Genomic DNA, 25,515 nt, shown 5'->3' with positions numbered 1-25,515 from the left:
GGTAAAGACATGGGGAAAGAAAGGGAGATGTGAATATAAAGGGATAGTACAAGAATCTTTGTATTAATGGAAAAGTTCTGCATCTTGATTATGGTAGTAGTTACATGAATCTATACATACGATAAAATTGCATAGAGCTACACACATACACACACACTCACTCACTCACATACACACAAAACTACACATGAGTGCATGTAAAACTAGTGAAATCAGAATAAAGTCTTTGGATTGTACCAATATCAATTTCCTGGTTTTGATATTATACTGTAGTAATGTAAAGTGATTCCATTGTAGGAAATTGAATGAAGGGTACATGGGACCTGTCTATACTATTTTTACAATTCCCCATGATTTATAATTATTTCAAAATAAAATGTTAATAAACACATGAGAAAATAATCCACCATAAATGAAGGTCATTCAACATACATACACAGAGCAGCATGATTAGATCCAAGAATTTCATTTAACGCATCAGTAAGTTTAAAATGATAAATGACATAAAAGTAGTAATTAAAATGGAAAAAAAAATTTTTTTAAAGGCCAGGTATTTTTGAAAGGAATCAGAGAATCAATAGCAATGAAATATATTTTTTCAGTTAAAAATCACTGAATGAAATGAAAAGCAAAATACACATTGCTGATAAGAAAACTGATGAATTGGAAGCTAAATCTGAGGAAATTATCCATACTATATTATTGACAGTTAAAGTAATGGGGAAAATAGTCATCAGATTAAGAGAAATGCAGTATAGAAAAAGGTTCAACATATGTTTAATGGATTTTTTTGGGGGGGGGTTCATAGAGAATTGATAGAATAGGGTTCAAGGAATATTCAAACATTTTCCACCAACTGATAAAAGATATAGTTCTGAGCAAGACGAATATAACCAAGTTATATTCGATTCTGTCTTGTAGCAATCCTATAGGACAGAGTAGAGCTACCATAGGATTCCCAAGGAGTGGCTGGTGGATTCGAATTGCCGATGTTTTGATTAGCAGGCATAGCTCTTAACCACTGCACCACGGGGGCTCCAAATTATATTTAGACTTGCATTTCAATAAAAAATCTTTAAGCAAACTAATAATAAATAGAAAATTCCTTAACCTGATAAAAGTATATTTCAATGCAGATAACAAATTTAAAATATATTAAAATCATTCCTTTTAAAATCAATGATAAGAAAAAGATATATGCTATTACTTTTATTCAACATTGTATGGATACTTAGGCATTGCAGTAAGAAAAATATTGGTCATAAAAGATGCAAAGATTAGAAAGAAAAATAAAACTTCCATTAGTCTCTGGAAATTTAACTATGTTTCTTCAAAAATTCCTGAGAATTTATACTTGAAGGATTAATAATCGGTCAGTTGATAATTTCTGCAAGCAAAAACAGTATATAAAAATTACTGGCACAAAACAAATAAAAAAATAACTTTTAGAAAAAATTTTGTTTGAAAACCAAAATGATAAGTTGTCTAGGAATAAATCAAAGATATGAAAAATCTTCATGAAGAAAACTAAAACTTCACTGATAACCATAAAATAATACCTAAATAAATGGAGAGCTATAACATTTTCATGTATTGCAAGACTAAACATGAAGCTGTCACATCTCTGTAAATTTACTTATAAATTCATTGTAATTCTAATAAAATTCCCAATAGAGTTTTTCATGGAACTTGAAAAGTTTATTCTTGAGCTCATATAGAAGAGCAAAAGACCAAGAATAGTTAATACACTTCCCCCCAAAAAAGCAAAGTATAACACTTCCTATCACATATTAAAATTTTGTATTTAATGTAAAACCATAACAAGACAATATAGTCATAACTGTAGAGATGGACAAATGTTTCAAAAAAAGGGCTCAGAATTATATTCACCAATACATGAAAACTTGATGACAAGTATAGACTTAAATTGGCAAGGAAGGTTAGATTTTTCAAAATACAGCACTAGGACATTTGGTTGTTCAAGAAAAATTAGATTCCTACCTCATACTAGACACAGAAGTTTTATTCCAGTTTATAAGAGATCTAAATTTTGAAAAACAAAACTTAATGTTTAGAAAGAAACAGAGGAAATAGTTTATGACCTTGGTATAGGACAAAATTTCTTAAAGAATGCAGAGAATGCTCAAATTATAAGATGGATACATTTGATTATATTAAATTACATTGTGAATTGAAACTATATACACTGAATTCAGAAGAATTTTCACTATTGGATGGAAGAGCACAGAAAGGGTTTGAGAGAGGTACACAGGTTTTTTACTCAAGATATATGAAAATTGGGTGTAGTGAATCTATGGGTATTCTTTATTCTGTATTCTTTTCTGAATGCTTATTCCATAATTAGAAAAAGATTATAATACTTATATATAGCCAATTTTCCCTATTTAGTAAGAAGTAAAATTATATTTGGTTTGGCTGCAAGTAACAGGAAAAGAAAGATGGTTTCAACAACATAAAACTATATTTCTCTCTCATATTACTTCAAGAAATCTACAGAAAGTTAGAAAGGAGCTGGAATGGTACTTCATAGTATCAAATAACCAGGTTCTTTCAGTCTTATTGCTCTATCATCCATTACCTGTATTGCCACTATCAGTTCATAGGTTAAGATGGCTGGTTGTTGTTGGAGTTCAATGCATTATATTCCCATTCCAGCCATTATAATACAAGAAAATACTTTAAGTATTTAATACTTAAAAAATAAAAAAAAAGGCATGAACCTTCCTTTAAGAAAAATTTCAGACATTGTGCACACATATATTGATCATACCTGACACATATGACCACACTTTGTGTAGTAAGGAAAAGTACTCTATCACACACTGCTATGTGTCTAGTGGAAAATCAGAATTTTTTAAAAAAAATACGGGTGAGGAGAAGAGGGTAGATTTGCTACAAGAATTTGTTCACCAGTTTTCTCCAAAGTTTTACTCTGTATTACCAGTCAAAAGCAAAATATATAGCAATTTCTGTCATTTTGCTCATTAATTTTCTCCAATCCATGAACCCAAAGGAAGATGTTCGAGAAATTTGTATATGGAGTAGAAGAAAACATAGCTAAGTTGATAGAAAAAAAGAAAAACCCACGGGCGTCGAGTTGATTTGGACTTATAGCAACCCTATAGGACAGAGTAGAACTGCCCCATAGAGTTTCCAAGGAGCGCCTGGTGGATTTGAACTTCTGACCTTTTGGTTAGCAGCCATAGCTCTTAACCACTACGCCACTAGGGTTTCCAAGTTGATATAATGACTATAACATCCTTGTTATGATTTTGAATTCATAATTTGTTAATGAATTCCTGTAAACTTGAATCAGAGACTTAGAATAGTGTTGTTAATAGTTCAAAAGAACATTTCTAGTCCAATTTCCTTATTTTATAGTTAGGAAACAACCTTAAGGACATAGCTTAGGTGGGTGTAGTAGAGTCGCTATTATTCGGAGTTAACTCCACAGCCTGGAGGTCCACCTCTGAAAAATCAGCCATTGAAAACCCTACGAAGCACAATTCTCTGACATATACAGGGTTCCAATGAGGCAGAATCGAGTCGATGGCAACTGGCTTTCTTTAGGAAGACTATAACCCAATATTTCTTGATTCTTGGTCTAATATCCTTTTTACTGTATCTCTTTTTAAATTTCTGTGGCTTTTTTTCATTTGTTTGTGTAATAGTTTATCACAAAAGCCTGGTTATTAGATTAATCTAATGGTTAATAATTAGATTTAGAACAAAGTTAAACATGTAGTTTATGATTCAATATTGGACATTTTTGAGAGTTAAATATGCCAGTAATAATCATCTCAGCACACTAAGCATTAACTGGGGCTCTCCCAGACAAATCAAGAAATATAGTTACCTATTTAGATCCCTACTGCACTCATAAAATTATGAAAAAAATCATATACTATTGAATTTATTTAGCTTTTATGTTCTGGACTCCTTTAGGAAGAACTCACTCCAAATCCTAGAATTTTAAATTGCTTATATGAAATTAAAAATAAAATTTAGACGCAGGCTAAGAACCTTAAACACTAAGAGGCAGAAATGTGAATTTTGTCTGGATAACGCTAATTATAAAGTAGCCCAGTTTAATTATATTTAACTTATATAAAACATTTGAGTGGAATATTGTCTTTTTGGTGTATAACATTCATCACATTTTGGAGGTCATTCAGCACATATTTGAGTTAGGAGCCTCACCTCTGTCTAAATAAAGGGGGTAGATATTACTTTTCTCATCTCCCTGATGGCAAGCATGTGACCTATGCCCAACTGATTATATTCTCCCCCAAGATGTTGATTTCTGAGAAAATAACAGAAAGGCCCAAAGTCAGTCAGAGATTACTTGCAGCAACCAATGCAAAACTAAAGGTGCTACAATTCATTAGGTCCTGTGGGGGCATCCGGCCAAGAAAACTGGTGTGATCTTGCCTTGCCTTTTTGGGTTATTATGGCTTTCATAACTGTTCTCTAGGCTTCACATCCATTCTGTAAGCTCTTTGACATTCTTTCAATTAATTCATCCACATTGATTACCCAGACTTAGTTTCTACTGCCCTTAATGGTTCAAATATAGAATTTATAAATCAAAGAGTTGTAACCTTGAACATGATTTTTCAAAACAGCCACTTATTCAAAAATGAATAATATAAAGTAAGCCTCTTTGATATTCTAAATTTATATTTAGTAATTCTTCTGGACTTCAGCGTCCATCCAGGATAGAATAACAGATTTCTCTTCTCACAGAAAACAACAGAGTTGATAAAAATGGCAAGAATGGTTTTCAAGACATAGGAATCAAGTAATGAAGGACAGTGATACCTGAAAGATAGAAAACGCTGAAGGTGAGCCCTGAAATTCTCCCCACTTACTGAGTCAAGAGAGTTTTGAGGTTGTGGCAGAAAGAGGGAAAACCAAAGACTCCTTGAGTTGAGAAGATGAAGCTGAGAGTCCAGAGGGACCAATGCAGATAAAGTACCAGAAGACTTATCTGCAGAGAATTTCCCTCAAGTATACAGCAGGGTACTGATTAGCACATGTGTGAGAGAAAAAATACCTGAGTCTAGGGAAATATCATCAAAAAGATTAGAGGAAACTGCCCATCATTCACCCAAGAGTAGGAATAATGTCTGTTCTCACCAGCCAGATGAGGAAACCTCAAAAATTACAGAGCATAATCTTTACAGAGGATTTTGCCTGAGTAGGGGGAATAATTAGCTCTAAACTGAGAACTGTTCTGGCTCTGCCTACCAAATCCTAAAAAGGAATACCTAGAAGGATCACGTGTTTCCAAGTACATTAGCTACATTCCAGAACGAAGCTTAAGTGTATTCTCTGGAATATAGAAATAGCATCCAAGAAGGTAAACTTTACAAGGTTTAGTATCCAGTTTAAAAAAAAAAAAATTAAAAGGATACAAAGAAGCAGAAAAATACAACCTGTAATGAGGAGACAAATCTATCAAAACTGATACAGATGTTAAAATTATCAAAGAAAATCTTTGGCACAACTATTACATCAGTATCCTATATGTTCGAAAGCTAAGTAGAAGATATTTTAAAAATCTCAAGTTAGACATCTCAAATCAAAAACTGAAATGCATGAGATGAAAAACACACCATATAACATTAATGGCAGATGCGGTATTATGGAACAAAAGATTAGTGAACTTGAAATCATAGCAGTAAAACTAACTGAACTGAAACTCAGAAAGAGAATGAAATTGAAAAAAGCATGAGCAAGTTGGACAATCACATGGTATCTGGCATCATTTCTATCACCACAAGGCCATATTTTCCAACTACAGATCTTTCTTCTCTGTTTCCAAGCTGCACTGAAGGCATTGCTGAAAAACAAGTCTCCAGGAATTGACAGAATACCAATTGAGATGTTTTAACAAATGGATGCAGCACTGGAGATGCTCACTTGTCTATGTCAAGAAATTTGGAAGGCAGATACCCGGCCAACTGAAGGAAGAGATCCATTTGTCCCCATTCCAAACAAAGGTGATCTATCAGAATGCAGAAATCATCAAACAATATCATTAATATCACATGTAAGCAAAATTTTGCTGAAGGTAATTCAAAAACAGTTGAAGCAGTACATTGACAAGGAACTGCCAGAAATTCAAGCCAGATTCTGAAGAGGATGTGCAACAAGGGATATCATTGCTGATGTCAGATGGATCTTGGCTGAAAGCAGAGAATACCAGAAAGATGTTTACCTGTGTTTTATTGACTATGCAATATTGGACTGTGTGGATCATAACAAATTATGGATAACATTGTGAAGAAGGAGAATCCAAGAACACTTAATTGTGCTCATGTGAAACCTGTACTTAGATCAAGAGGCAGTTGTTTGAATAGAACAAAGAGATAATGAGTGGTTTAAAATCAGGAAAAATGTGCATCAGGGTTATATCCTTTCACCATACTTATTCAGTCTGTACGCTGAGCAAATAATCCAAGAAGCTGGGGTGTATGAAGAAGAATGTGGCATCAGGAGTGGAGGAAGACTCATTAACAACCTGCGCTATGCAGATGACACAACCTTGCTTGGTGAAAGTGAAGAGGACTTGAAGCACTTGCTGATGAAGATCAAAAACTACGGCCTTCAGTTTGGGATACATATGAATATGAAGAAAACAAAAATCCTGACAACTGGACTAATAAGTAACATCATGACATATGGAGAAAATATTGAAGTTGTCAAGGATTTCATTTTATTGGGTCCACAATAAACACCCACGGAAGCAGTAGTCAGGAAATCAAAGACTGTAATGTATTGGGCAAATTTGCTGCAAATGACCTCTTTAAAGTTTTGATAACTAAAGAAGTCACTTTGAGGACTAAGGGTGTCTTACCCAAGCCATGATATTTTCAGTTGCCTCATATGCATATGAAAGCTGGACAATGAGGAAAGAAGATCAAAGAATTAATGCCTTTGAATTACAGTGTTGGCAAAAAAACACTGAATATACCATGGGCTGCAGGAAGAACAAGCAAGTCTGTCTTGGAAGAAGTACAGCTAAAGTGCTTATTGGAAGCAAGGATGGTAACACTTTGTCGCATGTACTTTGGTCACATTGTCAGGAGGGACAAGTCTCTGGAGTATGACATCATACTTGGTAAGATAGAGGATCAATGAAAAAGAGGAAGATCCTCAGTGAGATGAATTGACACAGTGGCTACAACAATGGGCTCTAACATAGCAACGATTGTGAAACTAGTGCAGGACTGGTCAGTGTCTCATTCTGTTGTACAGAGAGTCACTCTGGGTTGGAACAGACTTGATGGCACCTAACAACAATATAAACCTACAAACTTAAAAAAAAAAAAACAACTCATCAAACCTTCAGTATAAGAAATGTGAAAAAAATTACACCACAACACATTATAATCCACCTGCTAAAAACAAGTGGTAAAGATAAAATGTAAAAAGCAACCAGAGGCAGGAAAAATACTCCATGTACAGAAGACCAAAGGTAATGGTAACAGCAATTTTTTCATCAGAAATAATGCAGCTAAAAACACAGTACAGAAATATTTTTAAAGTACTGAGAGAAATATATATAACAACCTAAAATTCTATGCCCACTTTGAATAGCTATCAAAAATGAAGGGAAAATAATTTTAGCCATAAAAACTTAATTTGTCACCAGCTCACCCACATTTTATGAAATGTTAAAGGAAGTTTAACCTTTAAATGATACCAGATAAAAATATGAGTCTACACAAAAAAAAAGGAGAGTAACAGAAGTGGTAACTACACAGATTAGCAAAAACCTTTTTTATTTAAATTGCTTTAAAAATAATAACATGCACTGTGAGTTTACATGAAGTAGAATAATATGACATGTAGGTAGACCGTGTTAAGTTGAATATGTATTCTATAAACTCTAAAAACCAAAACCTGTTGCCGTCGAGTCAATTCCGACTCATAGGGACCCTATAGGACAGAGTAGAACTGCCCCATAGAGTTTCCAAGGAGCACCTGGTGGATTCGAACTGTTGAGCTTTTGGTTAGCAGCCAAAGCACTTAACCACTGTGCCACCAGTGTTTCCATAAACCCTAAGTCAACCACTAAAATAAGAAACCAAACATCTAAAAACTCAATTAAAATAGGAAAACAAAGCGGCATAGCTAATAAACCAAATAAATTCAAACAAATGGAAATATATCATAATATTAATTTAATCCAAAATTAGCCATAAAAAGAGGAAAATGGAACAAATAGAAAACTAACAGAAGCAGTAGATTTAAACCTAACCTATTATGATCTTCAAATATAGTCACAAATTAAGTGTAAAGTCATTGAAAAGATGTATTATGCTAACAGTAATCAAAAGGAAGCTGAAATGGGTATAATATCAGGCAAAGTAGATTTGGGAGTAAAGAATATTAGAAATAAAGAAGGTCATTACACAATGATAAAGTGGTCAGTTCATTAAGAGTATATAACAATCCTAAACATTTATACACCTAATAAAAGATCTTCAATATACGAAGTAAAAACTTACATACTACAAAGAGAAAAATCCACAATTATGGCCAGACATTTAAAAACCCCTCTCAATAATTGATAGACGTAGACTAAAACTCAATGAGAACATAGAAGATTTGAATAACCCTGCCAACCGATTTGTCCAAATTGACATTTGTAGAGCACTCCATCTAACAAAGCAGAATATGCATTCTTTTCAAAAGCACATGAAACATTTAAAAAGGTAGATCATAATCTGTGTTGTAAAAAGTCTGAGTAAATTTAAAGGAATTCAAGTCACACACAATTAAATTTCTAATGACAATAGAATTAGGTATAAATAGCAAAAATAAAATTCTGGAAAAGCCCCAAATATTTGGAAACTGAATAACAAACTTCTAAATTAACCATGGGTCAAATAATTTTTTCAAAAGCAAAATTGGCGAGTGTTTTGAAGTGAAAGAAAATGAAAAAATGACCCAAAATTTGTGAAATGCTGCTTTTGCAGTACTTAGGGGAAAAGGTATAGCAAAAAAAGTGTATGTTAGAAAATAAGGAAGGTTTTAAACCGGTGACATTTGCTCCTACCTTAAAAAACTAGAAACACCAAAGCAGATTAATCCCAAAGTAAGTAGAATAAAAAAACAATAAAACTCATTGTTGTCAAGATAATTCCAATTCATAGCAACCCTATAGGACAGAGCAGAGCTGCCCCATAAGGTGTCCAAGGACTGGCTGGTGGATTCAAACTGACAACTTTTTGGTTATTAGCTGAGCTCTTAACCACTCCACCACCAGGGTAGAATAAAGGAAACCATTAATAACAGAGTAGCAATCAGTGAAGTAAGAAATGTGAAAATAGAGAAGATAAAAGCACAAGCTGTATTTTGAGAAGATGCATAAAATTGCTAAACTTCTAACTGGGCTGATCAGATAAAAGGAGAAATAGAAATGAGAGAGAGTGAGAGGAAAAACTAACAATACCAGGAATTAGAGGTATGATGTGACTGGAAATTATACCAGTGTTAAAAGAATAATAGGAAAATATTATAAACAACTTTATGCCAGTATATTTGATAACTTCAATGAAATGGATAAATCTGTTGAAAGATACAAACTCAAGAAACAGATAATCTACATCTATTAAATTAAATTTGTAGTTAAACACATTTCCATAAAACCCCAGGCCCAAATGGCTTCACTGGGGAATTTTATCAAACATGTAAATAACTAATTCTGATTCTTCACAAGTTCTTCCAGGAAATTCAGAAGAAGTGACTACTTCTCAACTCATTGTATGAAATCTGTATTATCCTGCTAACGAAACCAGACCGAAGTGTTACAAGAAAACTACAGACCTGTATCCCTGTAAGAAGGAACTGACAAAGCAGAGACCTGGCTTGGACTTTCAGCCTCTATTTTATGAGAAAATAAATTTTTATTCTTTAAAGTCACCCAGTTGTGGTATTTTTTTTTTTTTTTTTTGTCATGGCAGCACTAGGTAATTAAGACAAGAACATAGCCATTTTAACAAATGATGCTGGAACAATTAGATATCCATTTGCAAACAACCGAAATTTTATTCCTACCTTGCACCATATACAAAAATTAACTCAAAATTGATCATAGATAAAAATGTGAAATATAAAACTTTAAGAATATAAAAAAACCAAACCCATTGCTGTTGAGTCGATTCCAACTCATAGCGACCGTATAGGACAGAGTAGAACCGCCCCATAGAGTTTCCAAGGAGCGCCTGGCAGATTTGAACTGCCGATTTTTAGGTTAGCAGCTGTAGCACTTAACCACTACACCACCAGGGTTTCCTCTAAAAATATAGGAGAAAATATTTGTGACCTCAAGTTCATGAAGTTTTCTTGGTTATAACACTACAACAATTATACAAAAGGAAATAATGTGATAAATTGGACTGCATCAAAATTAAAAAGTCCTAGTTGCTGTTAAAAGAATGCAAGACTAAGTCATAGATTAGGAGAAGATATTTAAAAATCATATGTTTAATAAAGGACTTGTTTCCAGGTTAAAAAAAAAAAAAAAAAACTCTCAAGACTTAATAATAAGGGAACAAACAACTTGACCGAAAATGGAAAGATATTTCAAAAGACATTTCACCAAATATATATAGATGGCAGTTATGCACATGGAAAAATGCTCAACATTATTAATCATTACGGAAATACATATTAAAAACCAAAATATGAAACCACTATACCCCTGTTAGAGTGTCTAAAAGTAAAAATACCAACCAAACTATGGGTTGGCAGGAAATGTGGAACAACTGGAACTCTGATACACTGCCAGTTGGAATGTAAAATAACACAACCATGTTGGAAAACTGTTTGATGTTTCTTAAAAGTTAAATGAACAACTACCATATGATCCAAAAATTTTACTCCTTGATATTTACCTAAGAGAAGTGAAAGCATATGACCACACAAAGACTATGCAAAGACTAGCTATGTGAAAGAAGCCAGACACAATGATAGCATTTTCAAAAAATGCTAGGAAATTCAAATTAAGGAAAGAACAGTAACAAAGTAGATCAGTATATGCCAGGAAGTGGATGAATTACAAAGGGGCATAAGGAAACTTTGGGTTGTTGTTATTGTTGTTAGGTGCTGTCGAGCAGTTCCGACTCGTAGTGATCCTACGTACCACAAAATGAAACGCTGCCCGGTCCTGCACCCTGTTCACAATCTGTGTTAACGCTTGAGCCCGTCGTTGCAGCCACTGTGTCAGTCAATCTCGTTGAGGGTCTTCCCCCTTTTCGCTGACCTTCTACTTTACCAAGCATGATGTCCTTCTCCAGGGACTGATCCTTCGTGATAACATGTACAAAGTATGTAAGATGCAGTCTCGCCATCCTTGCTTCTAAGGAACATTCTGGTGGGACAATGATTATGATTAGGAGCACTTTGGGGGACAATGATTATGTTCATTTCATTGATTGTGGTAATGGTTTACAAGTGTACACATAGACCAAGAATTTTCAAATTGTACACTTCCAATATTTTCAGTTTATTATGTCAGTAATACTTCAATAAATTTTTTAAAAGAAATTATTTCATGAACTGTCTGCCCCTAAGTTTCCTATCTAATCTTTTCAGTTTCTCTGGTGAATTTAATCCCTTTCAGATAGTTCTTAAAAAAGCACAATGCTCAAGGCTGACATTCTTTACTAGTTAGGCTAAACTATTGTTTGATTTTAGGAAGACTTCAGGGGATATTTTTGATTGAAAGTTTAAACATTAAGGGCAGTAGTTCCAGGAGTTCATCCAACCTCCACGGCTCCAGAAAGTCTGGATTCCATGAGGATTTGAAATTCTGTTCTACATTTTCCCCTTTTTGATCAAGATTTTTCTACAGAATCTTTTATCAAAATGCTCTGTAATCATAGCCAAGCACTATCCAGTTCTGATCTCCTGGCAAAGGAGGCAGATTTTCATGGAGACAGTTAAATTATTTCTCCTATTCCTGACTCTCCTTCTTCCTCTGTTGTTCCAGGCAAATATAGACCCATTGTTGTACCTAGGATGGCCATTTGCAAGTTTTTAAGACCCCAGGCACTAAACAATGAACTAGGAGATAGAACAGAAGCACTAAACACATTATTAGGCTAGTTAATTGGGATGTTCCAAGGAACTATGACGCTAAACCTCCAAACCAAGAAACCAATCCTGTGAGGTACCTGGTTGTACATAAGCAGTTTATGGAGAAGGAACAATTTGGAAAAGGAGGGTGAAAATGGTTGTAATGAGTGAACCTGAAGAATGTAATCAACACTACTGAATTGTACATGTAGAAATTATTCAATTGGTTTTATGTTTTGCTGCGTATATTCTCAACAACAACCAAAAGCCAAGAAAAAAATTATTTCAATAAGCATGTTTTATGGATTTTGTTGATATCTTGACATATATATAAATACAAATGAATGATACTATAATTACATTTAATCTGTTTTTTACAGCACAGGACAGTTGGGAAACCTGTCAGCTCCTTGTAATTCTCAATGTGAATGCTCATCTTCATTTTATTCTACTATATGTGGAAGAGACAATGTTGAATATTTCTCTCCCTGCTTTGCAGGCTGTACAGATACAAAAATATTTGGCTCTCGAAGGGTAATTTTTTTTAAAATAATTTTTATTGAGCTTTAAGTGAACGTGTACAAATCAAGTCAGTCTGTCACATATAAGCTTATATACACCTTACTCCATACTCCCACTTATCCTCCCCCTAATAAGTCAGCCCACACCCTCCTTCCAGTCTCTCCTTTCGTGACAACTTTGCCAGTTTCTAACCCTCTCTACCCTCCTATCTCCCCTCCAGACAGGAGATACCAACACAGTCTCAAGTGTCCACCTGATACAAGTAGCTCACTCTTCGTCAGCATCTCTCTCCAGCCCATTGTCCAGTCCCTTCCATGTCTGACGAGTTGTCTTCGGGAGTGGTTCCTGTCCTGGGCCAACAGAAGGTTTGGGGACCATGACCGCTGGGATTCCTCTAGTCTCACTCAGACCATTAAGTCTAGTCTTTTTATGAGAATTTGGGGTCTGCATCCCATGGATCTCCTGCTCCCTCGGGGGTTCTCTGTTGTGCTCCCTGTCAGGACAGTCATCGGTTGTGGCCGGGCACCATCTAGTTCTTCTGGTCTCAGGATGATGTAAGTCTCTGCTTCATGTGGCACTTTCTATCTCTTGGACTCATAGTTATCATGTGACCTTGGTGTTCTTCATTCTCCTTTGATCCAGGTGGGTTGAGACCAATTGATGCATCTTAGATGGCCGCTTGTTAGCATTTAAGACCCCAGACGCCACACTTCAAAGTGGGATGCAGAATGTTTTCATAATAGAATTATTTTGCCAATTGACTTAGAAGTCCCCTTAAGCCATAGTCCCCAAACCCTCGCCCTTGCTCTGCTGACCTTCGAAGCATTCAGTTTATCCCAGAAACTTCTTTGCTTTTGGTCCAGTCCATTTGAGCTGACCTTCCGTGTATTGAGTATTGTCCTTCCCTTCACCTAAAGTAGTTCTTATCTACTAACTAATCAGTAAATAACCCTCTCCCACCCTTCCTCCCTCCCCCCCTCGTAACCACAAAAGTATGTGTTCTTCTCAGTTTATATTGTTTCTCAAGATCTTATAATAGTGGTCTTATACAATATTTGTCCTTTTGCCTCTAATTTCGCTCAGCATAATGCCTTCCAGGTTCCTCCATGTTATGAAATGTTTCACAGATTCGTCACTGTTCTTTATCGATGCGTAGTATTCCATTGTGTGAATATACCACAATTTAGTTAACCATTCAACTGTTGATGGACATTTTGGTTGCTTCCAGCTTTTTGCTATTGTAAACAGAGCTGCAATAAACATGGGTGTGCACATATCTGTTCGTGTGAAGGCTCTTACTTCTCTAGGGTATATTCCGAGGAGTGGGATTTCTGGGTTATATGGTAGTTCTATTTCTAACTTTTCAAGAAAATGCCAGATAGATTTTCAAAGTGGTTATACCATTTTACATTCCCACCAGCAGTGTATGAGAGTTCCAATCTCTCCGAAGCCTCTCCAACATTTATTATTTTGTGTTTTTTGGATTAATGCCAGCCTTGTTGGAGTGAGATGGAATCTCATCGTACTTTTAATTTGCATTTCTCTAATGGCTAATGATCGAGAGCATTTTCTCATGTATCTGTTAGCTGCCTGAATATCTTCTTCAGTGAAGTGTGTGTTCATATCCTTTGCCCACTTCTTGATTGGGTTGTTTGTCTTTTTGTGGTTGAGTTTTGACAGAATCATATAGATTTTAGAGATCAGGCGCTGGTCGGAGATATAATAGCTGAAAATTCTTTCCCAATCTGTAGGTGGTCTTTTTACTCTTTTGATGAAGTCTTTCGATGAGCATAGGTGTTTGATTTTTAGGAGCTCCCAGTTATCTGGTTTCTCTTCATCATTTTTGGTAATGTTTTATATTCTGTTTATGCCTTGTATCAGGGCTCCTAAGGTTGTCCCAATTTTTTCTTCCATGATCTTTATCGTTTTAGTCTTTATGTTTAGGTCTTTGATCCACTTGGAGTTAGTTTTTGTGCATGGTATTTATGAGGTATGGGTCCTGTTTCATTTTTTTGCAAATGGATATCCAGTTATGCCAGCACCATTTGTTAAAAAGACTATCTTTTCCCCAATTAACTGACACTGGGCCTTTGTCAAATATCAGCTGCTCATATGTGGATGGATTTATATCTGGGTTCTCAATTCTGTTCCATTGGTCTATGTGCCTGTTGTTGTACCAGTACCAGGCTGTTTTGACTACTGTGGCTGTATAATATGTTCTAAAATCAGGTAGAGTGAGGCCTCCCACTTTCTTCTTCTTTTTCAGTAATGCTTTACTTATCCGGTGCTTCTTTCCCTTCCATATGAAGTTGGTGATTTGTTTCTCCATCACATTGAAAAATGTCATTGGAATTTGGATCGGAAGTGCAGTGTATGTATAGATGGCTTTTGGTAGAATAGACATTTTTCCTATGTTAAGTTTTCCTATCCATGAGCAAGGTATGTTTTTCCACTTAAGTAGGTCCTTTTTAGTTTCTTGCAGTAGTACTTTGTAGTTTTCTTTGTATAGGTCTTTTAAATCTTTGGTAAGATTTATTCCTAAGTATTTTATCTTCTTGGGGGCTACTGTGAATGGTATTGATTTGGTGATTTCCTCTTCGATGTTCTTTTTGTTGATGTAGAGGAATCCAAGTGATTTTAATATGTTTATCTTATAACCTGAGACTCTGCCAAACTCTTCTATTAGTTTCAGTAGTTTCCTGGAGGATTCCTTAGGGTTTTCTGTGTATAAGATCATGTCATCTGCAAACAGAGATAATTTTACTTCTTCCTTGCCAATCCGGATGCCTTTTTTTCTTTGTCTAGCCTAATTGCTCTGGCTAGGACCTCTAGCACAATGTTGAGTAAGACCGGTGATAAAGGGCATCCTTCTCTGGTTCCCGTTCTCAAGGGAAATGCTTTCAGGCTCTCTCCATTTAGAGTGATGTTGGCTGTTGGCTTTGTATAGATGCCCTTTCTTATGTTGAGGAATTTTCCTTCAATTCCTATTTTGCTGAGAGTTTTTATCATGAATGGGTGTTGGATTTTGTCAAATGCCTTTTCTGCATCAATTGATAAGATCATGTGGTTTTTGTCTTTTGTTTTATTTCTATGGTGGATTACATTAATGGTTTTTCTAATATTAAACCAGCCTTGCATAAAAAAAAAAAAGCCTTGCATACCTGGTATAAATCCCACTTGGTCGTGGTGGATTATTTTTTTGATATATAGTTGAATTCTATTGGCTAGAATTTTGTTGAGGATTTTTTCATCTATGTTCATGAGGGATATAGGTCTGTAATTTTCTTTTTTTGTGGTGTCTTTACCTGGTTTTGGTATCAGGGATATGGTGGCTTCATAGAATGAGTTAGGTAGCATTCCATCATTTTCTATGCTTTGAAATACCTTTAGTAGTAGTGGTGTTAACTCTTCTCTGAAAGTTTGGTAGAACTCTGCAGTGAACCTGTCCGGGCCAGGGCTTTTGTTTGTTGGGAGTTTTTTGATTACCGTTTCAATCTTTTTTTGTTATGGGTCTATTTAGTTGTTCTACTTCTGATTGTGTTAGTTTAGGTAGGTAGTGTTTTTCTAGGAATTCATCCATTTCTTCTAGGTTTGCAAATTTGTTAGAGTACAATTTTTTGTAATAATCTGATATGATTCTTTTAATTTCAGTTGGGTCTGTTGTGATGTGGCCCATCTCATTTCTTATTCAGGTTATTTGTTTCCTTTCCTGTATTTCTTTAGTCAGTCTGGCCAATGGTTTATCAATTTTGTTAATTTTTTCAAAGAACCAGCTTTTGGCTTTGTTAATTCTTTCAGTTGTTTTTCTGTTCTCTAATTCATTTAAAAAAAAAAATTTAGTTCAGCTCTAATTTTTATTATTTGTTTTCTTCTGGTGCCTGATGGATACTTTTGTTGCTCACTTTCTATTTGTTCAAGTTGTAGGGACGGTTCTCTGATTCTGGCTCTTTGTTCTTTTTGTATGTGTGCATTTATCGATATAAATTGGCCTCTGAGCACTGCTTTTGCTGTGTCCCAGAGGTTTTGATAGGAAGTGTTTTCATTCTTGTTGCATTCTATGAATTTCTTTATTCCCTCCTTAACGTCTTCTATAACCCAGTCTTTTTTCAGCAGGGTATTGTTCAGTTCCCAAGTATTTGATTTCTTTTCCCTAATTTTTCTGTTATTGATTTCCACTCTTATGGCCTTATGGTCTGAGAAGATGCTTTGTAATATTTCGATGTTTTGGATTCTGCAAAGGTTTGTTTTATGGCCTAATATGTGGTCTATTCTTGAGAATGTTCCATGTGTGCTAGAAAAAAAAGTATACTTTGCAGCAGTTGGGTGGAGTGTTCTGTATAAGTCTATGAGGTCAAGTTGGTTGATTGTTGTAATTAGGTCTTCCGTGTCTCTATTGAGCTTCTTACTGGATGTCCCCTCCTTCTCCAAAAGTGGTGTGTTAAAGTCTCCTACTGTAATTGTGGAGGTGTCTGTCTCACTTTTCAGTTCTGTTAATGTTTGTTTTACGTATCTTGCAGCCCTCTCATTGGGTGCATAAATATTTAATATGGTTATATCTTCCTGATCAATTGTCCCTTTTATCATTATGTAGTGTCCTTCTTTATCCTTTGTTGTGGTTTTAACTTTAAAGTCTATTTTGTCAGAAATTAATATTACTACTCCTGCTCTTTTTTGCTTATTGTTTGCTTGATATATTTTTTTCCATCCTTTGAGTTTTAGTTTGTTTGTGTCTCTAAGTCTAAGGTGTGTCTCTTGTAGACAGCATATAGACGGATCGTGTTTCTTTATCCAGTCTGAGACTCTCTGTCTCTTTATGGGTGCATTTAGTCCATTTACATTCAGCATAATTACAGATAAGTATTTTTTTTTTTTTTTTAGTGCTGTCATTTTGATGCCTTTTTATGTGTGTTGTTGACAATTTCATTTTCCACTTACTTTTTTGTGCTGAGACGTTTTTCTTTGTAAATTGTGTGTTCCTCATTTTCATAGTATTTGGCTCTATGTTTGCTGAGTTGTTATGTTTTTCTTGGTTTTTATTTTGAGTTATGGAGTTGTTATACCTCTTTGTGGTTACCTTATTATTTACCCCTATTTTTCTAAGTAAAAACCTAACTTGTATTGTCCTATATCGCCTTGTATCACTCTCCATATGGCAGTTCTATGCCACCTGTATTTAGTACCTCTTTTTGATTATTGTGATCTTTTACATATTGACTTTAATGTTTCCCTGTTTTGAGCATTTTTTTTTAATTAATCTTAATTTGTTTTTATGATTTCTCTATTTGAGTTGATATCAGGATGCTCTGTTCTGTGACCTTGTGTTGCGCTGGTATCTGATATTACTGGTTTTCTGACCAATTTCCTTTAGTATTTCTTGTAGCTTTGGTTTGTTTTTTGCAAATTCTTTAAGCTTGTGTTTATCTGTAAATGTTTTGATTTCACCTTCATATGTCAGAGAGAGAGTTTTGCTGGATATATGATCCTTGGCTGGCAGTTTTTCTCCTTCAGTGCTCTATATAGTCATCCCATTGCCTTCTTGACTGCATGGTTTGTGCTGACTGGTCTGAACTTATTGATTCTCCCTTGAAGGAGACCTTTCTTTTATCCCTGGCTGCTTTTAAAATTTTCTCTTTATCTTTGGTTTTGGCAAGTTTGATGATAATATGTCTTGGTGTTTTTCTTTTTGGATCAATCCTAAATGGGGTTCGATGAGCATCTTGGATAGATATACTTTCGTCTTTCATGATGTCAGGGAAGTTTTCTGCCAACGGATCTTCAACTATTCTCTCTGTATTTTCTGTTATCCCTCCCTTTTCTGGGACTCCAATCACACGCAAGTTAGTCTTCTTGATAGAGTCCCACATGATTCTTAGGGTTTCTTCATTTTTTAAAGTTCTTTTATCTGATTTTTTTTTCCAACTATATTGGTGTCAATTCCCTGGTCCTCCAGATCTCCCACCCTGTATTCCAGTTGCTCGAGCCTGCTCCTCTAACTTCCTATTGCGTTGTCTAATTCTGTAATTTTATTGTTAATCTTTTGGATTTCTGAATGCTGTCTCTCTATGGATTCTTGCAGCTTATTAATTTTTCCACTATGTTCTTGAATAATCTTTTTGAGTTCTTCAACTGCTTTATCAGTGTGTTCCTTGGCTTTTTCTGTAGATTGCCTTCTTTCGTTTCTGAGGTCATCCTTGATTTCTCGAAGCATTCTGTAAATTAGTTTTTTATATTCTGCATTTGGCAATTCCAGGATTGTATCTTCATTTGGGAAAGATTTTGATTCTTTAATTTGGGGAGTTGTAGAAGCAATCATGGTCTGCTTCTTTATGTATTTTGATATCGACTGCTGTCTCCAAGCCATCTCTAAGATATTGTAATGATTTATTCTATGTTTGCTCACTGAGTCTTATCTTGTTTCGTTTCCTTTCAATATACGTAGATGGGCTACTAGATTGCGCTGTCTTGATTGCTGTAGCTCTTGAATCACTTATGTCCTATTACCAGTTGGTTTGGGCTGTTAGCAGATATATAAGCCTAAGAGTCCATTCACTATTCTTGAGTAGAATCTGATTTTGGGTCATCAAGTGTGTGGTGCACACTGTCACCTATCCACCTAGAGAAGTAGTGGTGATAGTTTTGTGCACCAGATTCTAGTAGCAGCTGGGGTTCACACTCCAGGGGGGGCAGAATGCTGACAGGCTTTCCCAAAGTGCCAGCAAGGTAGGTGTGTCTCTATTCCTAAAGCACTTTGGTGGGTGGGCTCTGAATCTGTATCGAAGGGTAATTTTTAAAAATTGTTTCTTTTTGTCAGGTAATATGTTCAATTCCTAGATGGTGTTTTTTATTCCTAGCTCTCTTTATAAGCTTTTCTTTTTCGTATTTTACTTTTTTTATTTAAAGACAGCAAACAAACAAACAACAACATTACCTTTGTTTTATGTTGCCATAGTACAACAAACTTACGACAATTGGGAATGGAAAAGAAGAGATTCTCCTACATTAGAACATGCTTCTATATATTACATCATCTCAACTTTATGGTTTTAAAGCAGTGGATGACTACTCTTGTCTAGCAAACTTGGAAATTTGATTTTCAAATGAGGTAGTCTAAGAGGACGCTTTGTCTTCTTATGTTGTTTGTCTTAGTTCTGTTCTACGTATCGGCATCAGTCACCCAATCCCAGCCTTGAATCAAGTCTTTCCTATACCCATGGGTTTTCCAATATTATCTTTTGGTCACCTTTCATTAAGTTTTTACTTCTGATAAGGAATTGTCTACTCCACACCTTCCTGCCATTTCTCTATTTCTGCTCCACATTAACCTAGATGTGGCAATTGGTCATTTTACTGTTTGTTGGAATTCACCATAACACAAGGTCTTTATGACATTGTCACATTTTCCAGAAAGGAAAGAGAGTTAGCGAAGGTTCATACGGCAGCAATACAAATAAGTCAAAACAGAACATATGTTATCCCTGTTTGTCCTTCTGCCATTACATGAATTGGGATTTTATAACTTTCCTATTTGTTCATCTTTGAGGCTATTACCATTAGAACCTTATACTTCCCTGGGGTTTCTGTCACCGTCCAGATTCAATATTTCTTTGTCATTTAGAGCAATTGATCACACTACCATTGTTTGACTCTGGGTTAATTTTTAAAAAATTTAAATTTGTACAAATGAGCTATTAGCTAAATAATGGACTATCTGCTCCAGCTTCTACTTTTTAATTGGCCAAGGCTTTAAAAATTGTCTCTTTCCTCTCTCTCACTAGTCTTTGTGAGGGGGGGGGAACAACCCATAAAACAAACAAAAAAAAACCCATTGATGTTGAGTTCTTTTCGACTCATAGTGACTCTATAGCCAGACTAGAACTGCCCCATAGGATTTTTAATGCTTCAGTCTTTATGGAAGCAGACTATCACATCTTTCTCCTGCTGAGTGGCTGGTGGGTTTGAACCTCCCACCTGTCAATTAGCAGCCAAGCACTTAACCACTGTAATGCTGGAGAGCAACAGAAGGGTATATTTCCCCACTCCTAGGATGTATGCTACCTCCCCTAGAAGGTGATAAAACCCCTTGCTGTTGAATCCATTCCGACTCATAGTGATCCTATAGGACAGAGTTGAATTGCCCCATAGGGTTTCCAAGGAGAGGCTGGTGGATTCGAACTGCCAACATTTGGTTAGCAGCCAAACACTTAACCACTGCATCACCAGTTCTTTATTAGTTATATAACTACATAACAATTTTCTTTTCTTTATTACACATAGATCTTTCATTACAAGAAAACAATGTACCTGATCAACTTTAATTTAGATTCTCATAGGAATTTTCCAGTGGTTTATGATTTAATAATATATCTTCAGATTTTTATTGAACATTAATGTCAAAAAGATTACATAACATATTTTAAAATATTTTTTCTTAACTGTTATGTAGATTTAAAATAACATTTAAAGTCGTTAAAGTATGTTATTGTGGAAAGTTTTTAAGTATTATAGAAAAGCATACTGAGCTTTCATATACCAATTACCCATCTTCAACAATTTATCAACTCATGGAAAATCTTGCTTTATCTATACTTATACCCACTTCTCTTCTCTGTTATATTTTGAAATAAGTTAAAGGTTATTTAAATGTCTACCTTGTCACCACAGCGTAACTCAGAACTATCGGGCATTAATGTTTTGATACCCCAAGAGCCTTTTGATCCCATGGTATATTCAAGAGTAGGTCATCAGATATACAGCTCCAACCCCTGCCTTTCCTTTTCTGGGGAACACCTTTTAGTAGCTCTGTTTTGATTTCATAAAACTCTTTACAACTTCCTTATATTTATCTAAGGAACAATTAATTTTTAGTGATTAGCAATGATAGAAATAGTCTACAAGATTGTCACTCAAAGTGTGTGTGTTAACATTTGATACTTAATAAAAACTGACAGAACAAAATATTTATGACCCACATCAGCCTGAGACCAGAAGAACTAGATGGTGCCTTGCCACAGCCGATGACTGCCCTGACAGGGAACTCTTGAGGGAGCAGGAGAGCAGTGGTATGCAGACCCCAAATTCTTTTAAGAAGACCACACTTAATGGTCTGACTGAGACTAGAAGGACCCCAGTGGTCATGGTCTCCAGGCCTTCTGTTAGCCCAAGACAGGAGCATTCCCAAAGCCAACTCTTCAGACAGGGATTGGACTGGACGATGGGATAGAAAATAATGCTGGTAAAGAATGAGCTTCTTGAATCAAGTCGACACATGAGACTATGCTGGCATCTCCTATCTGAGGGGCGATGAGAGGGCGAAGGGGGTCAGAAGCTGGCAGAATGGACACGAAAAGAGAGAGTGGAGGGAAGTAGTGTGCTGTCTCATTGGGGGAAAACAATTAGGAGTATATAAAAAAATAGCAAGGTGTATATGAAGTTTTGTATGAGAGACTGACTTGATCTGTAAACTTTCACTTAAAGCACAATAAAAATTAAAAAAAAGAATTTATGACTCAAATTAGGTCTGTCAGAAATGACCCAACAAGATAATTTGGCTTTATAGAAATAATGACTGCAAAGGAAAACCCACAATATCGGAAGCTATAATTAGTAAAATTTGATTGGTTGGAACTGATAAATAGATAAAAATATATTAGATTCAAATGGGAGAAAATTGGTAACAATGAAAATTAACTTTAACACATTGAAAATTTTAAAAAGAGAAATACTGTATATACAAATGATCAAGTTTCTAAATAGTATAGTATTAATGGAATTTCCTCTGGACAATATTTTCTCAGTGAAAATACATCAACTTTGAAATAATTCTGATTAAATATTTATATTCAAAACACCATCAAGGTCAAAATGAGGTAGAACTGGATACTCTTCAATTAAATTCAAGTAAAAGTTTACAAGACAAGTGGTAGGAAATACCATACCTCTGAAGATAGTTCTAAGTTTTCTTGGAAAAAGCATACCTTTAATAAAACTGATAGTAGGTATGTACTGATAACTTTCCTGGGCAATTTTGTCTCATTGAGGCCCATTTGTATTCTTCTTGTCCACGGTATAAAAGATTTTCAAATTATCTTATGTAGGTATAAAAGAAACCTTGGGCATTTCTTTAGGATCTTTTCATTGGGACTTGGAAATTTCTTTATGATCTCATTAGGACTGGTTGTTTTCAGCAGCTGATTTCATTATAAAATAGTAAGATCAGGGGGTTTCTTTCAGAGGATGCTCTAGTCCAACAGGAGCCTCATGCTAATTACCAATGGAGGGTTTATTCAATCTCATCCACAGCACCAAAGATTGAAAGAAGTCAGGTTTCTGGGTATCTTTCAACTGAAACATCCTTAAAACAAACAAAAAAAGCCAAACCCAGTGCCGTCGAGTCGATTCTGACTCATAGCGACCCTGTAGGACAGAGTAGAACTGCCCCACAGAGTTTCCAAGGAGCACCTGGTGGATTCGAACTGGCAACCCTTTGGTTAGCAGCCGTAGCACTTAACCACTACACCCCACCAGGGTTTCCAAACGTCCTTAGGATATTTTAACTTCATTTATTCACCTCTCGTCTGTGTGGTATTTTTGTTGTGTATCTTTTCTCTCCATATATTTAAAATGACACATACTATTATTGTGTGGGGCCCTGGTGACACAGTGGTTAAGCATTTGACTGCTAACGAAAAGGTCAGCAGTTGGAATCCACCAGCCACTCCTTCGAGACACTAAGGGGCAATTCTACTCTGTCATATAGAGTTGCTGTGAGTCGGAATCAACTCGACGGCAGTGGGAACAGGCATTGTTGTTGCTCTGTACAGTCAATATTCACTTTTATTTACCCATTTCCTTGCATTTTTATACTTTAATATGGGATTATTTTCTTTCTGACTTAAGAACATTATTTTACCTTCCTTATTGAAAAATGTTTTCACTGGGTGTGGAATTCTAGATTGGCAGTGATTTCCACCTCCCCCCCAACTGTTTAAAAGATCTGTCAGTTTGTCGTACCATGGGGGCTTGTGTGCTGCTGGAATGCTGAAAGCTATGCCACCAGTAGACAAATACCTGCAGAGTTACCCATGGCATATGTGTTTCAGCAGAGCTTCCAGACTAAGACAAACTAGGAAGAAGGACTTGACATTCTACTTCTGAAAGGAATTAGCCAGTGAAAACCTTATGACTGGCAGCAACACATTGTCTGACACAGTGCTGAAAGATAAGCCCCTCAGGTTTGGAAGGCACTGAAAATACAACTGGGAAAGAGCAGCCTCCTCAAAGTAGAGTCAACCTTAATTACATAGATGGTATTGATCATTTTGAATCAGATAATCATATGGTCCACTATGCCAGGAATGACAAATTGAAGAGGAATGGCATTGCATTCATCATCAATAGAACATTTCAAAATCTCTCCTGAAGTACGATGCTGTCAGTGATAGGATAAGATCCGTATACCTAGAAGGAAAAACATTTAATGTGACCATTATTCAAATTTACACACCAACCACGAGGCCAAAGATGAAGAAATTGAAGATTTTTACCAACTTCTGCAGTCTGAATTTGATCAAACCTGCAAACATGATGCTTTGATAATTACTGGTGTTTGGAATTAGAAAGTTGGAAACAAAGAAGAAGGATTGATAATTGGAAAATATGGCCTTGAGGATAGCCATGATGCTGGAGATCACATGATAGCGTTTTTCAAGGCCAATAACTTCTTCATTGCAAATACCTTTTTCAACAACATGAACAGAGAGACTACACGTGGACCTCACCAGATGGAATATGTAGGAATTAAATCGACTACATCTGTGGAAAGAGACCATGGAAAGGCTCAATATCATCAGTCAGATCAAGGCCAGGGGCCAACTGTGGAACAGATCATCATTGCTCATATGCAAGTTCAAGTTCAACCTGAAGAAAATTACAAGTCCACGAGAGCTAAAGCACGATCTTGAGTATATCCCACCTGAATTTAGAGACAATCTCAAGAACCAATTTGACATGTTGAACACTAATGACTGAATACCAGATGAGTTGTGGAATGACATCAAGGACATCATACATGAAGAAAGCAAGGGAGCATTAAAAAGACAGGAAAAAAACCAAAATGAATGTCAGAAAAGCCTCTAAAACTTGCTATTGAATGCCGAGTAGCTAAAGTGAACTGAAGAAATGATGAAGTAAAAAAGCTGAACAGAAGATTTCAAAGAGCGCCTCGAGAAGACAAAGTATCATAATGACATGTGCAAAGAGCCGGAGATAGAAAACCAAAAGGAAAGAACACACTTGGCATTTCTCAAGCTGAAAGAAGTGAAGAAAAAAGTCAAGCCTTGAGTTGCAATATTGAAAGATTCTACAGGGAAAATGGAATTGACACAGGATGCATCAAAAGAACATGGAAGAAATACACAGAGTCACTATAACAAAAAGAATTAGCCGACGTTCAGTCATGTCAGGGGGTATCATATGATCAAGAACCGATGGTACTGAAGGAAGAAGTCCAAGCTGCCCTGAAGGCATTGGCAAAAAAACAAGGCTCTGGGAATTGACAGAATACCAATTGAGATGTTTCAGCAAATGGATGCATTGCTGGAAGTGCTCACTGGTCTATGCCAAGAAATTTAGAAGACAGGTGCCTGGCCAACTGACTGGAAGAGATCCATATTTATGCCTATTCCCAGGAAAGGTGATCCAACCGAACATAGAAATTGCCAAACAATAATTAATATCACAAGCAAAATTTTGCTGAAGACCACTCAAAAGTGGCTGCGGCAGTATATCAACAGGGAACTGCCAGAAATTCAAGCCAGTTTCAGAAGAGGATGTGGGATCAGAGATATCATTGCTGATGTCTGATGTATCCTGGCTGAAAGC

The 25,515-nt window shown here is 35.8% G+C and overlaps 1 protein-coding gene across 1 annotated transcript in view; it reads left to right on the top strand.

Moving 5' to 3' along the window:
- The window catches only part of SLCO6A1 (solute carrier organic anion transporter family member 6A1), a 130,211-nt gene that overhangs the window by 79,134 nt on the left and 25,562 nt on the right, over positions 1 to 25,515 (top strand). The window contains exon 10 of the mRNA XM_049868087.1: positions 12,495 to 12,648. Within this exon, the coding sequence (XP_049724044.1) occupies positions 12,495 to 12,648 (154 nt within the window). The remainder of the gene's footprint in view (positions 1 to 12,494; positions 12,649 to 25,515) is intronic.

Source organism: Elephas maximus, chromosome 2 (genome assembly GCF_024166365.1).
Source record: "Elephas maximus indicus isolate mEleMax1 chromosome 2, mEleMax1 primary haplotype, whole genome shotgun sequence".
NCBI classification, from domain to species: Eukaryota; Metazoa; Chordata; class Mammalia; order Proboscidea; family Elephantidae; genus Elephas; species Elephas maximus.
The sequence above is the reverse complement of the archived record's forward strand: the minus strand, read 5'-3'. Positions and strand labels throughout refer to the sequence as shown.